Source organism: Phoca vitulina, unplaced genomic scaffold (assembly GCF_004348235.1).
Source record: "Phoca vitulina isolate PV1807 unplaced genomic scaffold, GSC_HSeal_1.0 scaffold3, whole genome shotgun sequence".
Lineage (NCBI taxonomy): Eukaryota > Metazoa > Chordata > Mammalia > Carnivora > Phocidae > Phoca > Phoca vitulina.
Window position 1 is genome coordinate 56,809,774 of NW_022589706.1, and position 18,363 is coordinate 56,828,136.

An 18,363-nucleotide genomic window follows, 5' to 3' on the forward strand; every position below is an offset into this window, starting at 1 on the left:
GGGTAGTGCCACTCTCTGAGTACTAGCAAAACGGCAGCATCGCTCCTGTGTGATGTGGAATTCACACGGGAAGCCATGTTGTAGCAGGCAAGGCTGCTTTTCCTTCAGAAGTGACATCCGCCTCCTGGCAACACTCACCACACTGCCACGTGCTTGGGGCTCAGCTTAATAGTAAGAGTCCTGGATTTTGAGTCCGAAGGGCTAAATGTGAGTATCTTGGGAGCCTACTAGAGTGAGCCAAAGAAGGGAAGAGGGGTGAGCTCTTAGACAACTGGCTTCAGGTCCACAGAGGCCCAGCTTCTCCTTCTGCCTAGAAACCTGGATATGCAGAGCTACTTCCAATGCCTTATGCCCAGGGCAAAGGCCCTGGTAGCACTACCTCTATGGAGGACAAGATCCTTAAAGCCAGTTGGTCTCCTCCACAAACAGGGATAACAGGCAAAATGCTGAGACAGGGGCCCGGTCAAGGATTCCACTGACACTTACACTGATGATCAAAGTCATCCATTTTGTCATTAGAGCAATGGGCAGCCACATAGCTCAAAAACTTCCCTCTGGACATCCACCTACAGAGAGCAGCACAGCTCACCCAGGCTTCTGCTAAGATGAGTGTCAAGGCACAGAATAAACACTTCATATCATGGATCCCAGGGACAGTGCTCTGGCTCTTTTGACAGGCAGCTGGGCAGGTCCTGTGGCACGCTGACGCCGGTGCACTCCCATCGCTCGTCAATCCCCAACGCCACATTCTCTGACCTTATGTGGGCAGCAAATGCCACAAGTCAGAAATTACTATTTCCAGAAAGCTGGTTTTAAAACATTTACCAGCACATTTTTTTAACCAATGAAACAAAGCCTTTTTGCATAATCACTGAGGCAGATAGAAGGTTTATGGACATGACTCTCAAATTTCTGTTCACCTAATTTAGTCTGGGTATGCTGCTTTTGAGTTCTCTACCAAGATCCCTTCCACTTCATAATTAAGACAAAAAATTGTTGTACTAGAACATTTCAATCACCCTTAGTAAAAGTAATGCTAGTTTGGGGACGCCTGGATGGCTCAGTCGTTAAGCGTCTGCCTTCGGCTCAGGTCACGATCTCAGGGTCCTGGGATCGAGCCCGAGCCCAGGGTCAGGCTCCCTGCTCAGCGGGAGTCTCCTTCTCCCTCTCCCTCTGCCTCCTCCCCCACCCCTGACTTGTGCACTCTCTCTCTCTCTCTCAAACAAATAAATAAAATCCTTAAAAAAAAAAAGTAATGCTGGTTGTGCTTTTAAACTCTGGGCCAGCCTGTGTTGCACTTAGAAACCCAAGGGCATGCAGTAAAGGTGCTAAATTTTTGGCTGACTTTCACAGGGCATGGGCCATACCTTTTTTTTTTTTTAAAGTACATTGCATAATGCCTGACATATAATAGACACTCAATTGTTTGTTCATTTGAAGGAAAGAACAGAGCAATGATAGTGATTTAGTTCACACATGGATCCTAAATAAAACTGAAACACAGAAGGAGATTTAATAAGCTTTTCTTTGTTCATGACTCACAGGGGAATGCAGCATAAAAGTGTGAAAGCCCCAGCCTTTGACTATAAATGTAGCCATGTATGTATTGATATTACACTTCTAAAACTTTGACCTGCTTATCTTCCACCCACTACCCCTACCCCCGAGAAGCACCCTACTGGTTTCTGGGAGATGTGTAACAAGACTGTCAGTGATTTTTGCTCTAGCTTCCTTGCCAGGACCCATCACAGCTGCCCTGCAATGGCCTTCTGAGGATCTGCTCTGTCACCTGAACCTTCATAGTCTCAGAGCTTTACCGCTATCTGCAGCACAGTTAGGGGAAATGGCCTCTACCCAGTTCTCTGTCCCACTTCCTAAGACAATGTTTTCTGGACTTCAAATAAGCATGCTTCTATCCAGAGATGTTATCACACAGAGTGTGCTCAATTTGGCATTCCAACCATCTATTAATGGTCCCAAATAGTCTTTTAGCTTGGGTGGGGATGGAGAATTGACTATCCCATGCTACCTCTTTATGGACTTTGTCATACTAAAAAAAAAAAAAAAAAAAAAAATATTGCCTTCACAGAACTAGAACAAATAATCCTAAAATTTGTATGGAACCACAAAAGACCCTGAATAGGCAAAGCAATCTTGAGAAAAAAAGAACAAACCTGGAAGTATCACAATTCCAGGTTTCAAAAGATACTACCAAGCTATGGTACTGGCACAAAAATACACACATAGGTCAATGGAACAGAAATATTCCATTGGGTAGAGAGCCCAGAAATAAACCATGCTTATATGGTCAACTAATCTACAACAAAGGAAGCAAGAATATACAATGAGGAAAGGACAGTCTGTTCAATAAATAGTCCTGGGAAAACTGGACAGCTACACGCAAAAGAATAAAAGGAACCACTTTCTTACACCATACACAAAAACAAACTCAAAATGGATTAAAGACCTAAGTGTGAGACCTAAAACCATAAAACTCCTAAAAGAAAACCGAGGCAATAATCTCTTTGACATCAGCCTTAGCAGGATTTTTCTAGATATGTCTCCCGAGGCAAGGGAAGCAAAAGCAAAAATAAACTATTGGGATTACACCAAAATAAAAAGCTTTTGCACAGTGAAGAAAACCATCAGCAAAATGAAAAGGCAACCCACTAAATGGGAGAAGATATTCCAAATGATATATCTGATAAAGTATTAATATCCAAAATATGTAAAGAACTTATAAAACTCAACACCAAAGAACAAATAATCTAATTAAAAATGGGCAGAGGACCTGAATAGACATTTTTCCATAAAGATGGGCCACAGACACTTGAAAAGATGTTCAATATCATTAATCATTAGGGAAATGCAAATCAAAACTACAGTGAGATATCACCTCACACCTGTCAGAATGGCTAGTATCTAAAAGACAAGAAATAATAAGTGTTGAAAGGATGTAGAGAAAAGGGAAAGCTGAAGCTCTACTGGGGGTGGGAGTGCAAACTGGTGCAACCACTGTGGAAAACAGTATGTAGATTCCTCAAAAAATTAAAAATGGAAATAATATATGACCCAGTAATTCAACTACTGGGTATTTACCCAAAGAAAATTAAACTACAAATCCCAAAAGCTATACATACCCCTATGTTTATTGCAGAATTATTTACAATAGCCAATATATAGAAGCAATCCAAGTGTCCATCTATGGATGGATAAAGAAGACACACACACACACACACACACACACACACACAATGTAATATTACATAGCCATAAAAAAAAAGAATGAGATTTGCCATTTGCAACAACATAGATGGACCTAGAGGGTATTGTGCTAAGTGAAAGATGTCCTAGACAGCAGGAAAGCGAGCATCAATATAGTAGAGTCAAGGTTATTGGGTAAGTTTTTCCTCATTATATACCAACAAGTTGAGAGTCCATAGTAAACACGTTCTACTCAGGAGGAGGTAGGGTAGTGCCCAGTCTAAGCTTCAAAAATATACACGTCCCATTACTAGCGGAGGAGTAGGGGACCCTATTTCTATTTATTGAGAATAAATAGAAATAAAGCCATAGTAGTAGAACTAGAGGAAAACATTTAAAATATTCAGGTACTGCCAATGAGGAAGGGGATATCAATTTAGAATACAAAATTGGAGTCTTTGCTGAAGATGCTCATCCTGTGAAATTCAGACCCCTAGTGGAAGGCAGAGTGACTGCACAGGGTCCTCAAATCAACCTGAAAAGTTGAGTGGAGAGCAAGGGAGTGAGGAAAGATGAAACTGGAGAGAAGGCCAGGATCCACGTAAGGACTTAGCCACATAAGGACAATGAGAAGCTTCTGAGCAATGAGATGATCAGGTTTGTGTTTTGAAAAGATGACTGACTGGCTGTAGTGTGAAAACAGATTGGAGTAGGGATGGGAAGAGAGCAGTCAGCAGGCTCCTGTTGGACCCATTGGTCCAACAACAGACGATGGTGGCTTGGAATAGGAGATAGCAATGAGAGTGGAGAAAAGTGGACAAAGCCAAGACACTTTAATAGATACAAGTGGCAGCTCCTGGAGAACAAGATTAAGGGAAATGAAGGAAGGATGACTTACTGGCTTCTGAGCAACTGGGTGGATGACAATACCATTTACTAAGACTGGGAATACTGGAAGTAGAGCAGATTTTTGAGAAACTAAGTTCAGTTTTGAATATGATGGGTTGGAGAGACCTAAGAGGCCTCTATGAAGAATTGACCAGTAGGCTGTTGGGTAGATACCAATGTAAGTGGACTTACATCTAAATTTGAAGCAGGGAAAAGACATGCTTTCCAGTGAGAAGAGGAGCTTAAGGTCTGGTTAGACAAAGGGAAGACACTGGCAAAGAGATGTGAGGCCAAGAAGATTGCCTGGGGGCACCTGAGGTCTGAGGATCAGCTGTTTTTAATAGAACAGAGTGATATGCCAAAAACTTTCAAAAGTAAATAGGGGTGCTCTTGCTGGAAAATTCAACCATCGACTTTTATTTATAATATGCAGGACTCCGTGCATTGTTGTAAAATAAAGATATGCTCAGTGAAAAAAGCAGATGATGAAATAATATGTATATTATGGAATCCAAATGAAAGAAACAAGGTGACTATTTTGTTGATGTTCACTGTGCTGTTTTTTATTATTATTATTTTTTAAAGATTTTATTTATTTATTTGACAGAGAGAGACAGCGAGAGAGGGAACACAAGCAGGGGGAGTGGGAGAGGGAGAAGCAGGCCTCCCACTGAGCAGGGAGCCCGATGAGGGGCTTGATCCCAGGACCCTGGGATCATGACCTGAGCTGAAGGCAGACGCTTAACGACTGAGCCACCCAAGCGCCCCTGTGCTGTGCTTTAAAAGGCTGGAAAATCTGACTACACTTTGACATTGGTATGTGGTAGCCTCACTGTTCTCTGAAAACTTTCTGATGGTAGAAGGTTCACACCCAGCTCTGCTGAGGCTAATGTCATTGCCTGCCAGAGAACTGATGCGTCTGGTTTTGCAACCTTAGGGCCAGGAAATTGGATTTGGCCCAGAATTTGTTAGATGACTTCAGATTTTTAGGGGTTTTTCTCCCCTCTTTGATTAACATTTCAGCCTAATCAAAAAATCTCAAACTCATATATATCTTAAAAAAGCAATAAACCAAATCAAATAAATGACTTGAACGTTGAAATAATAATGCAACGTTGCCCTCTTATCAGCACTGTAGTTTTTACCTGAGCATAGGCCTTTCCCTTCCCGCAAGCTGTTTTTCTAAGTAATGCTGCCACCTAGCAGTCTTCTGGCAAATCACTGTACTAATAGGTGGGAAAGGAGTTTTAGGCACATTTTAGCTTCGTCCGGGATTCACTGTTTTTGAGTTGAGCTCAAACAAAACTTGAAATGTAAATTTAATTACCTTGGGAAAATACCTTTTCTGCAGATATGGGTCTCAAAACCATTATCTGGTGAAAAACAGACTTTTGCAAGCAATTCAGTTGAGATTCAATTGATGGCAAAAGGTAAGACACCCTCTTTGTAAGACTTCAGTACATTTGTAACTAAATACAAACCTCCATGGATCTCTCCTTAGGGAAAATAGATCAACATTTTTGTTGAAAGTGGGTAAAAATAAAGTGTGGGTGATCAGTCTCAAAGAGGAACAGCTTTTTGACCAGAGGACCTTTAAACTCAAGGAATCATAAATGTTCAATGCAAACCTAAATGACATTTTAATTCATGTCAGGAACTTGACTTACAAACTAAGTCAAAGTTGCTTCTTTAAAAAGATGACTAAGATCCAGAGACCCACTGTACAACATTGTACTTATAGTCAACAGTACCATATGGTACACTTAAAAATTTGTTGAGGGTCGATCTCATGTTGTATTCTTACCACAATAAAATAAAATAAAATAAAAATTAAATAAAATAGAAAAAAATGAAAAACTAATATATTTTGTGTTTTCACAAAGGTAAAACAAAAAAAAATCTAACATTTATTGAGTGTTTGTCATTTGCCCAAACACTGAGCAAAGCACTTTCCTGGCACCGTGTTCCCTGTAGAACTCTCTAAGAAGGTATTACAGTAATTAATACTATTCAGTATTAATACAGTAATTAATACTATTAATACTCAGGAGGAACTGAGCCTTGAGGACCATAACAGGACAAGTAAGTGTTGGACGGGGATATAAACCCAGATGGTCTGATTTCAGAACCTGAGCTCTTACCTGCCAGCAATCTATTGGAAGCAAATAGATATCAGATTTTCAGCAGGTTAAAACATTTGTTAATGGAATGAAGTGGGTTTCTGTTTTCTACTTGAATTGCTTTTTAAATGGCATAAAAGAAAATGTTCTCAATTTGGTCAGAGTGACCTTTGTCTTACCTTCTATTTTATTACACACTACTTAAAATTGTAAGAATTTTATCCTTTAATCATCAACTCTATGATAGGTCCTCTGTTCAATGCCTATTAGCTAGCTAGATTGGTAGATACTTTGGCCAGTTTTGCCACCTCTTAGTGACATTTCACTTTTTGATATCTTGAGAGAGAATGTCTTTCTTGTTGATGTTACCCTCTGCATCTAGCTGTCAGTGGGCACGTTTGTCTCTGTACACTCTGACTAGGGGATCTATACATCATACCCTCAGGAGACGACTTGGTCAAACATTTCTCTGAAGACAATTTGAATATGCATGTGGCTCATGCTCTGCTACCAGTGTTTCTCAGACTTTCAGGTGCATTTAAATCACCTAGGAATCTTGTTAAAATGACCTGAGATCCTGCATTTTTAACAACCTCTCAGGTGAAGCTGATGGTGCTAGTCCATGGACCGTGAATACTAAGGTGCTCAAGACTACTCAGTTTTTCTTGGGTGTGGGGAGAAAATCTGGTTTATTTCCAAAGTCAAGGGGGAAAAAAACCCTCCCCATTATTTTCTCATTTTTCCTGTTTTTATGTATCTGATCATAAAAATCAGGTTATAAACCAAGTTATGTGTTTTTTACGTTTTTTAAAAGATTTTATTTATTTATTTATTTAAGAGAGAGCACAAACAGGGGGAGCATGAGCAGGGGGAGGGAGAGGGGCAAAGGGAGAGGGGGACAGGAGGGGGCAGGAAGGGCAGAGGGAGAGGGGAAGGGGGAGAGGGGGAAGCAGGCTCCATGCTCATCCTGGGGGCTCATCCTAGGACCCTGGGATCATAACCTGAGCCAAAGGCAGACGATGCTTAACTGCTAAACCGACTAAGCCACCGAGGTGCCCCATGTGTTTTTATGTTTATAAACAAAGGTATCTATAAGAGCTATTTTAAAAATAAAATCCCTTTAGGCCCTAAGTCCATTGGTTCAATTTTTTTTTCTTGGATTCAAACTCTTTGCAATTTTTACCCCTACTATAAATGAGATCATGGAGAGTCATACCTGAAACTTCTAGAATCATCTGGTTACCAGAGAGCTGCCCAACCTCCAATCCCATCTTGGGGCAGGCAGGTATAAGACTCCTTTAGTCAGTATAAGTTAAATCCAGAACTCTGGGCATTAAAAGGACCAAAATCAAACTTTAGAATTGCTCTGGAAATAGCTCCTTGACCCAGTGGTCCTATTTTAACAAGAGCCAATTGGGGAATTTCCTAGATTTATTCAGGTACCTTTGTCTCTTTCAGGTACCTTTGTCTCTATGTTCTTTCTCTTATTATCAGCATCACTCATTTTTGCTCTAACAAGGAGATATATAGCACATATAACAGAGGCAAATGTAAAACTGCTACACTTGGTTCCCAAGATCAAATTGCACAAGAGTGAAACAAATGAGACAGAGTAATAAATTGGCCATTTTCAAAAGAAACAAATTTCATTGCCTACCTACTCAATATAAGTGACCAGAATAATGTCATTCAGTCTAGGAATGCATTAGTAGGAGAATAGTGCCTAGGACAAAGGAGGTAATGGGCTTCCTCTAGTTTGCATTGGCAAAGCCATACTTGGGGTACTATGGTGTTTAGATGTGTGTGTACACAGGTGTGTGTGTGTGTGTGTGTGTGTGTGTGTGTGTGTGTGAGTCAGCAAAAGTATGGGAGGGCATAAAGAAGAGCAGTCATGATTTAGGAAAAACAATGAAAAAGACCCAACAGATAAGCGATGGAAAGAAGTTGAGAGAACTTCAAACTGTGTTGTAAGTTAAAGGACCTAGAGATACTTACCTCTGAAGTGTGTACATGTGGGTTTTAGAGTGGAAATTAGTTAAGACCTGGTTGATAATGGATGGATGGACAGACGGATGGATAGATGGATGAATGGACAAACAGACATGCTATCTATTGAATATATTATATGTGTCGGGCACTCTACCAAGAACTCTACATGTACTGTATGATTTCACTCTCCAAACAATCCTTTAAAATTAGTATTATCCCCATATGAAAACTGGTAAATATAAGGCATAGATAAATTAAGTGACCTGTCCAAAGTCATTGACCGGGTGACTCCATAGTTTGTGCTCTTAACCTCTATCTAGTTAATAACCCTGTGTGACAGCCACGGACTTTCACTGCTCGGACCTCCCTTAAATAACTTGCTGGCCAGCCGTGAAAAGTACAGTTGGCTGACAGCCTCCAGCTGTTAACATCCCCAGGATCTGCTTGCACATTCTACCACAAACCATGCTGTTTCTGAGAAGCCCCAATGACAGCATGGCAGGGGTGGTAGGACCTGGATATTTCTGCCCATTGTGGGGCTCCTCTAATAGTCTTTCCTCAGGATATCCCCATTAAGTTGTCACAGACTTTGTGGGATCAGTACTGCAGTCTGAGGCTCTCCCTGCCCACTGTGTTCCTCCCCCCTTTATCTATGACAGGATTCATTCTGAAAACAATGATAACAAAAGACATTTTTTTTACTCTAAAATCCATCTCAGCATCTGCTTCCTGAGGGACCCAAGTGGCACACACTGTGTCTTCAAATATTTGGGGTGCTATCATATGAAAGAGCATTTACAATTGTTTCCATATGGTGATAAGGGGTTAAATTAGGAGAAACTGACTGAACTATTAAGGAAGCAGCTTTCACATATGCATACGGGACAACTTTCTAACAACTAGACCTGTGCAAACATTGGGATCGGCTGCCTCAACACTGAGGAGTTTTCCGTCACTGCAGTCATTCAGGCCAAGAGGAGAACTGCTCGTTGTAAGGCGGTGTGATATCACCACAACCCCCATCGCATACACTGTGGAGCATCGAGATGCTAAACATCCACAATGCTAAGTGAGTAGCAAAAATCAATTTGTTTAGGAAGCCACACCAGGAAGCCCAAACCTCTGATTTTTCAGTGGTTCAGTGGGTCTGCTTTCATATACCCATACCCGTATACTCCCAGGACAGCCCAGTGGTACTCCAGGCCAAACCACCCACAGTCCACATACTTTTCTTTTCTTTTCTTTTTTAATCAAAGAGCTCCTAGCAAGGGAGTTAAGACTATGGACTCATTGTCCTCACGGGCTATTTTGCAGGATCAAAGCCAAATTGCCCATATGGTTGGTAAACAAAATATAATACTGACTTTAGTATCTGATGAAATTTTTATGACACCCTCCACTGACACCTGTTTTCAAGCTTGAGAACCTGCATCCCAGAGATAGAAAGATTCTCTTCCTCAAAGCTGTTGCCTCCCTTCCTTCATCAAGACACACACACACCAATGAAGAGACACACACTTGCCCCTTCCAGGATTTCCACAATGGTCAAATTACATACGTAATTATAGATTTCAGATAACAAAATAAAAGGTGGGAAATTCTGGTAGAAAAACAGTAACCTAGTCAGCATGGGAATCTGTACATAAGGAAACATTCATTAGATCTGCAAATATTTACTGAGCACCTGCCAAAGGCTAGACTTTCTTACAGGGGCCGGGCGCACAAGGATGTGCTCGACAGAGTCCCTCGTTTCCTAGATCACGTATTCAAATGTCATTGAGAAAGCCTGCTGACCCTTCAATGAGAGAAGCAATCAAAGCCACGATCCCAGAGAGTAATCCTAAAGAGAGTGCTGTGGAACCGCCAGTCTGATATCTTTTCTCTCTCTCTCCACCCCCAAATTTCTGCAGCATCCCTACCATTTAGAGTCTACATTTTCAAGAACTATTTCATTATACTTATAGTGCTCTGGAGCCAATTCATAAAATTTGCAAGGGGAGTTCAAAAAAAAGCAAGCTCAGCAGTATTTGGGGACTTTTAAAAATGATGACACAGCTAACCTATTGGAGACAAAGACAGTGGGAGGGCCCTCACTGGCCTAAATAAATACGAGTCTGTGTGCTCAGAAACCACAGTTTAGACCCAGAGCTGAAGTCTGAACTCCACCTTGAGGCAGAATGAGGTTCACCCTGGGATCTCTGCTGCTCATGCTGCTGGTCTGCAGCCTCCCTCCAGTCCATGGTGAGGACTTTCATGTAGCTTATCATTGTGCTTTGTGCAGAAATAGTCTTCAGCCATTTCTTTCTTTCTTTTTAATTAGAAAATGGGGAGCAATATGACTGGTGGCGGGGAGACTACTCAATTGCTTCTAGATTTCTAAAAGTAATGTGCTTAGAGATTTAGAGGCTAGAAGCATGGTTGTTGTTAAGATTCTTATCCATAGATGGAGATACTGAAGTCCAGCATCCGTGTGACTTATACTTGGTTTGTCTATTCCTGGTCTTTTCTGGATTCAGCTCTGCTATAACTAATTCTTCCCGTGTATATCTTCTTTGCTCTGCCTTTCAACGCTACCCCTCCTGACTAAATTCTTTATAGGGTTTAAAGATAATTGACCTCAACAGGTTGGTCTCCTGAAGGGAATGTTTTGTGTAATTCTATATGGCTAGCTCTGACATGAGCCATTGTAAGCACAACACGGGTACTTAAGTACATGCTTTCTACAAAGAAGCAGACTTCCAAGTCCAAATGGGGTGACTATGTTTGTGTAAATAGATAAATATCTAGTTGAAGTTGTAAGTTTTTATACAGCTGAAGAAATTCAAAGCATGTGCAGAATGATATACTCTGTTCAGGTGTCTGCTCAGGTGTAAAAGACGAATTTTTGTTCTTAAAGTTGCAAGCAATTGTTTTTCAATTGTTATTTTGCTTCACATGCTATTTTTATTCTTCAAGACCTTCATCTCTCTCTTCCTCCATAAAGCTTTCCCATTGCCCTGGCAAGGTCCTCTGTTCTCATCATGCAGTTTGGATCTTGGGTGTGAAATACAACATTCTGTGACATTTTTAGTCTTTATCCATTGGTTTCCTCCACCAAATTGTAAATGCCTTGAGAGCCAGGTCCCTTTTATTTCAAATACATGTCAAGCATGGTGGTAGGCACTGGGTTTAAAGAGGGTAGAATTCATTAAAATACATGAGATAGATTACTTATAAAAGTATTTGGTGCTAATCACCAGTGTTGTTGAATAAAAATAATCTTGAATTTCTATTATTGGCCTTTGGTTGGTAACAATTTGCAACTGATATGGAGGACCAACATATTACAAAAAACAAAAAATATCTTCCGTGGTATTTCCTTGGAGAGACAAAGCGGGGGGGGTGGTTTGGGCATGATAAGAACAATCCTGTTACAGCTTATTATTGCTCTGGGGACACTGTAAGGAATTCATATCTTTGGTTTTTATGTGTTTGGAGGGAAGATCAGTTGACTTTACGCTGTATTAATTATAACTGAGTTTTAAGTCCCCAGAGTGGAGGTTCTCAAATTTTATTATATAGACAATTACCTGAGCACCAATATAACACTATCACAAATTTCAATAGGTGTGTTTTTAGAAAGCTGATTTTATTTTTAAGGTTTTGGTAGAAAATGTTTGAAAATAAGCCAAGACAAGCAGAAATACACAAACTAAAAGCATCTGGGTAAAAGCGCCAACTTGAAATTTTTAAATCTTCAAATGCACCGTATGAAAGATTAGTAATTAAATTCAAGTTATGCATTATATGCCAGGCGATTAAAATAACTGATTGTGTTTACAGGTGTTCTGGAGGCCTACAATACAAACTTAAAGTGTAAATGCATCCAACAGACCTCAGGCATTATCCCGATCCAGCACATTGACAAGCTTCAGATCTTCCCTCCCGGGAATGGGTGCCCAAACAAAGAAGTCATGTAAGTTGCAGAAGAAAAATTTATGTGATTCTTTTCTCCCCATGAAAATCAGATCAAATGTTGCCATATAGTATTTTTTTAGTATTGTTGACATACAATGTTGCATTCATTTCAGGTATACAACATAGCATTCTTATTCAAGAATCTCAGTGATTTCCTTTGAGAGTTGCTAACAATTCTCAAGCTAATAATGAGACTCAGTAATATCTGTTAAGTACCTATTTTGCCTCTGCCCTGAGCTAAGTGCTTTATGCACATTCACTCATCTTTAACAGCCCTATTAAGTTATGTCTACTGTTATCACTCCTCTACAGATGCAGAAACTGAGGCTTAGGGAGCTTAACTAACTGCCCTGAGGCATACCACTAGAAAGGGACAGAACCAGGACTCCACCCAGGTGTTCCCCCACCAAGCCTCTTCTCTCCTCCACCAAATTCAAATTGTCAGCAGAAGCAGACACTTTGCTCCCCAGAAGTTAAAGAGCAAGAAAATAAGTATTCACAACAGTCCTTGGTCCGAACATCTGTATTATGGAACTGTCCTTTAGCCTTAAGATCAACTTTGAAGAGTTAGGCTAAGGGCACAATAGTGGCTACAAGAAATTCAATAGGTATTTTCTTTTACTGAAATGTTTCTGTGACCCTTCCTTTTCAGTGCTTTCAGAGAAATCTGTTCATACTTCTATCATAGCATTTTCCATGGCATATCAAATGAGAATTTACACATTGCATATAAAGCTCCTTGTATAGTACCTGGCACAGTAATAAATGTAATAAATGTTCAGTGAATGTTAGCTGTGATTATCATAGCATCACTGTGTTGAAACAATCAGGTTTGTGGTGTTCTCTCTTTCTCTCTCTCTCTCTCTCTTTCACTCCCACCAGAAAATAAGTTCTCTCCAGAGAATGATCAGATTTATTTGTTTCTCTACTCCCAATGCTTTATCCCTTACCTGGCATAGAATAGAGGTACAACCAATGTTGCATTGTTACACTTGTTATTTTAAATACAGCCTATAGATCTTTTGTGTATCACTACTTGGAACTTTTATTTCTCCTTCTTTGATCTATCTTTATGAACCAAGCACCCACAATACCTTGAAATATTAGGTATAGCATCTTTCTCAGGGCATCCCTGACTTCATTTTCGTTAGCAGCCCTTCCCTTGGACTTCTTTAGACTTTTGATATGTTTGTAAGCAGCTACTTTTTGTTTGTCCCATTTTGCTATGTGCTTTGGGTCTCTCTCGCACTAGTTGAATTCAACTTGCAAAAAAGAAATATGGGATATTAAAAATATGTATGAAAATTTTTCATTAAAAAGGCATGTACTTTCCCTAATGTCTTCACCAATGAAGGTTCTAACTAAACCACAATTATTGTCCTCAAACTCAGAGATGTCAGTGAGCACTCGGTGGTATACACAACTGATGAATTGTTGAACACTACATCTGAAACTAATGATGTACTATATGTTGGCTAATTTGATTTAAATTAAAAAAAAAACTCAGAGATGTCAAGTCTAACCATGACCTATTTGGGAGCAGTTCCTCTGGCTGTTTAAAAAACTGAGACTTTCTCTGTCTCTCTTTTTAAATTACATTCCCTCTACCATGCATCATCTCTCACCTCTCAACCTGAGGAAGTATGCACCCTAATTTTCTCTTTGTTAACTTCAATCATTTCGAAGTGACAAGAATTGGATTTTATATCTTCTCCCCAAATTTCTGTTTCTGAATTTTAATCAGATATAGAAACAAAAGCTGGAAATTATGAGAAACTCATAGCAATCAGGATAAAAATACTATGAGTCCAAATGGTCAGAAATCTATTTTCCATCATGAACTCAGAAACCAGATTGGAAGGTTCTGCCCAAGAATCCAACAGTGCTATGACCTCGTACCTCAAGGTAGTTTCAAAGCTAGATGGATGGATCCTTGCTATCTGCTATTTCATAACTAAGGTAAATGTGAAGAAATTGTTTTGTTCAAAGTCCACCCCAATAGAGAGTTGAGTGTCCCAGGGAACCTCACGTCTTCCACTGCACATAAAATATTTGACACTGTGTCCAGCACTTGATAACCATTCAGATCCTGCGCATGTAGAGTGGTGGCTATCTAGAGGCAGATAACCTTCATTTGGATGCTGCTCTATCACTGCATTTGCTGTGCAGTCCTAGACAAGCTTTTTAAACTCTCTAAGCCTCAAGTTCCTCATCTGAATGTAAGGAAATAATAGTTCTCTAGCACAGGATTTGTGTGAGATTAAGATAATTCATGCTACCTGCTGAGCATAGTGACTGACACATTGTAAGTGCTTGATCAATATTAGCTAGTAATTATTATTGCTGCTTTTGTTGTTGTTGAATCTCTTAAAGCAGTGAAAACCTCACTAGAGGTTCAACAAAATGCAGATGTCACTCTCCCACATTAAATTTCATTGAATTTTTTTTTCAAATAAAATTTTCTCAAGAGAGTGTTCTCTAGAGTTTATTTTGTTCTCCCAAGCTCAATGGACAAATACATTTTAAAGATATTGTGATACAGATTTCGAAGTGAGCCAATCTTGGGGTCAGCTATTTGGTCCACCTCCAACTCATGTAAAGACTGTCAGCAAAGCATTAACCCCCTGACACTCGAGATTCTATAAACTTCATCTTCAGCTCCACTGGCTCACACATGACCATTCTGCAAATGCTTTCCTCATTCCTCAGACCTCACACTACAAATCACCTACTTCAGATCCTACACTGCCCACCTCCAATTTCACTTCATCCAGGAATACTTTTATACCCAACTCTTCTTAAGTGCAGGATTGACTAAAATGTAACACTGCTTTATTTTTATTTTTGTTTCCTTTCCCCCAGAATTTGGAAAAAGAATAAGTCAGTCCTATGCTTGAACCCTAACTTGAAATGGACACAAAGATTAATAAAAATATTACAGAGGTAAGTCAGGCATACAAAGGGTTTCCAGATTCCAATTTGTACTGAAGGGTTTCTCTTTATTGGGAAATCAAAATGGAGACCATTTTAAATTTATGAGACATTCCTAAGACAAATATCTATTCTTCACTATTATTACTTTTCAAATGAGTGAGGGTGACTGATTTCAGTAGCTCAATAAACTAAATTGGAAGCCAGTATGTACAATATTCCTTGTTTGACATCTTTAACAGAAAGCCAGTTTCTAGTAAGTCTCTAAACACGACTCCCTTGTTTTTGTTTTTATTATAGAAAAAATGCTACTTCAACTCGACCAGCTCCAGTGCCTAAGAGAAAGATCAAGTGATGCCAATATCCCCACTAAGGACACCTGTATTCCCCCGAACCTGCTCTGGGTTTTAGTTCTGTATTTGGATGAACCTTTCTGAGAAAAAGAACTTCTCCATATAAGCAAGCATGAAAATATATGGAAAATAACCCTGAGCAGCTTATGGGGCCAAGTTGGGCTTTTTGAAAAATATGGTACCCTATATACTTGGGCTTTGCATTCTCATTCATCACAGAGGAAAGTTTCTTTGAGGGTAGTTACTTAGTAATAAATCACATAGGTTTCTTTTAATAGTATACCTATTGCTTAGTGCTAAATTTTCCTAGAAAATAAGGGAATAAGAATTTAAACCTCAAATCTGAACATGTGGCTTGAGTTAAGAAAGAAAATGATGGAATTCACTTCAATCATTTTACACTGTAAGAAAAGCAGGCTTCCATAAGAGACTTGAAACCTGCCTGGGAAACCCAGGGAACTTTATGAGACAGAGGGCTCTCATAGTTGATACCTTCCATTTAAAAGCTCAGTATTGAGAGAAATGGGGTCCTACTTTTAAGAGTTCTTTTATGAAATTTACTGTCATATGCAAAAACTAATAACATTCAACGATCCCCAGACTTAAACTCATAGAATATTCAGGAAAAGCATTTAAAAGCTGATGTTCAGATGTACTCTTTCATACATTTGCTTTGATGAACTTTTTTTACTCACATCTTTTGTACAGACTTTTTTTTATTGGTGTCTGGTACCTGATTCTTTAATGCTTCTTATTAATCTAATGCTATTCAATAAACTTGAGTAAACATTTTACTTAATTATGAGCAACTCATTCTTAACAGAGCATTTGCTCAAATTTAGACATTCTCTGACTCATCACAATGAAAAGTAGGATTTCATCATATTAATTTTTATTTGCATGATGCTTGCCTATTACAGAAGATCTAAATTATGCGGCAATGGGTGAGTGAAGTTGTTCCTGATATTAACACAGTGAGAAAATGCTTGCCTGTGAGACCCTCTTTTCCTTGATATACTCATCACTATTTCCTCCAGAAATCTCCAAACTTTTACCAAAACCTATTTTCACTGTCTCATTATATTGATTCTTAAAATCTCCAATATTTCCTTTGACAAAGTTTTGCGCTGGGTTCGACAAACAGAGAAGATCCTTAAACTCCCATTCCCTCCTTCCCTGGATGCAGCCTGGCTCTCCCAGCGGGCTGAGCTTCCCTGTCCTGGTGCCCCTCACTCCCCCTGCCGCTTTAGGGGGCCCACTCCAGCATGCGCAGGTTTGAAGCCATATCTGGCTCCTGCTCTCATTTTTCTCTTTTTATTTTTTTCTTTATTTTTACTAAATAGATTTCTTGGATGGAAGTAAAGAGAACCTATGCATCCTACATTTTCTGTTGTCTACAATTCAGTGTTTATTTCTTTATCACACACACAACGGATTATAAAATGCCATCAAAATCCTGTATTCTAGCATTTTTCAGATTTCTACTTTTCGAGGTCAGGAATCATATCACTCTTTAGTTTTATTTTGGTCTTCTTTGAGAATGCAGCTAGATGAATATTCAGGATCCTCAAATAAGAAATATTACCATTTCATATGAGGCAGGTACTGTTATCTTGATAGCCACTAAGAGCCCTCATTTTACAGAGGTAGAATTTGTTAGTTACACAGGGGTTAAGTAACTTGCTCAAGGCCATACAGCTACTAAACAACAAACCAAAATTCAAACCCAGGCAGAGTTCACACTTCTAATCACCACACTATGCTGACTCTATATGGAGTAGACATCACCAGCTGCATTTTACAGAACAGAAGCTGAGGCAATAAGACATTTACTTGCCCCAAATCACATAACTAGTAAGAGACAAAATCAGAATTCAAACCCAGGGCCTCCTGACTCCTAAGCAAATGGTCTTAATCACGACACCATACTGCCTAAAGTTTGCTTATCCCTAAATGTATTTCTTACCTCAGCCCTTTTGTTCACCATCCTTTTCAGGGCCAGTCAAAGCCTGAGAAAGTTCAAGCCACTCCTGGTTGAAAGGGCAACATGAAGACAGTGGGCAAATGTGGGATGAAGAGCAAAACAACAGGGCCAGGGAGGGTTCCCAAACTTGTTTTTCTTGCCATACAAGTACCCGCTTCTCAAAGTCACAGTAGATTTAGAGGTATTCAGCCTGATTTGGGACAGGGATCTTAACCCACAGTTAAATGCAGGATGACTTGTTGAGTCAGTTAATGGAGTGTCTGAGGAAAAGTGATCATTAGCTGATCTGAGCGGGTTTGGGTTCAGGAAGGGAGAATACTGAAACAGTAAGATAGACTTTAGGTAATTCATGGCCACATACATACAAATATACACATACATATTAATTAAAATCCAAAGTAAAATAGAACTGAAGAGAAAAAAACAAGGTAATGCTGACCAAAGCAGGATGTTCAACTCTGGGAAATGGAATGCAGGATCTAGAAGGCCAAGCTACACAGGGAGCTCTTAGTAGCAGAATGCAGGGATCCTCTAACAAAGTGAGTTGAGCCTCAATTGCTCTGCTCAAAACTATCTGACAGTAGAGGCCCAGGGAGGAAAAGAATTTTTCTCAAAGGTAATCCTAGTCATGAGGGCTCCAATATGACTCCGCCTGATGCTAATTAACCCCCAAAGGCCCCACCTCTTAATACACTGGAGGGTAGAGTTTCAACATATGAATTTTGGGGAGACACAAACATTTGGTTCATTACAACCCCAGACCCTGTTCTGTTCTTATAATTTTGCCTTTTCCAGAAGGTCATATAAATGGACTTACACAGTATGCAACCTTTTTGACTGGCTACTTTCACTTTGCATAAGATTTTTTTTATTGTTTTTAATTAACATATAATGTATTATTTGTTTCAGGGGTACAGGTCTGTTATTCATCAGTCTT

The 18,363-nt window shown here is 39.6% G+C and overlaps 1 protein-coding gene across 1 annotated transcript; it reads left to right on the forward strand.

Annotated features, from left to right (window-relative positions):
- The first annotated feature begins 10,343 nt into the window (after positions 1 to 10,343).
- Positions 10,344 to 16,261, forward strand: CXCL13 (C-X-C motif chemokine ligand 13). The gene is made up of 4 exons (XM_032398492.1): positions 10,344 to 10,442; positions 12,024 to 12,156; positions 15,021 to 15,101; positions 15,390 to 16,261. The coding sequence occupies exons 1-4, from the start codon at positions 10,379 to 10,381 to the stop codon at positions 15,442 to 15,444; spliced, it is 333 nt and encodes a 110-aa protein (XP_032254383.1). The 5' UTR covers positions 10,344 to 10,378; the 3' UTR covers positions 15,445 to 16,261.
- The last annotated feature ends 2,102 nt before the right edge of the window (positions 16,262 to 18,363 follow it).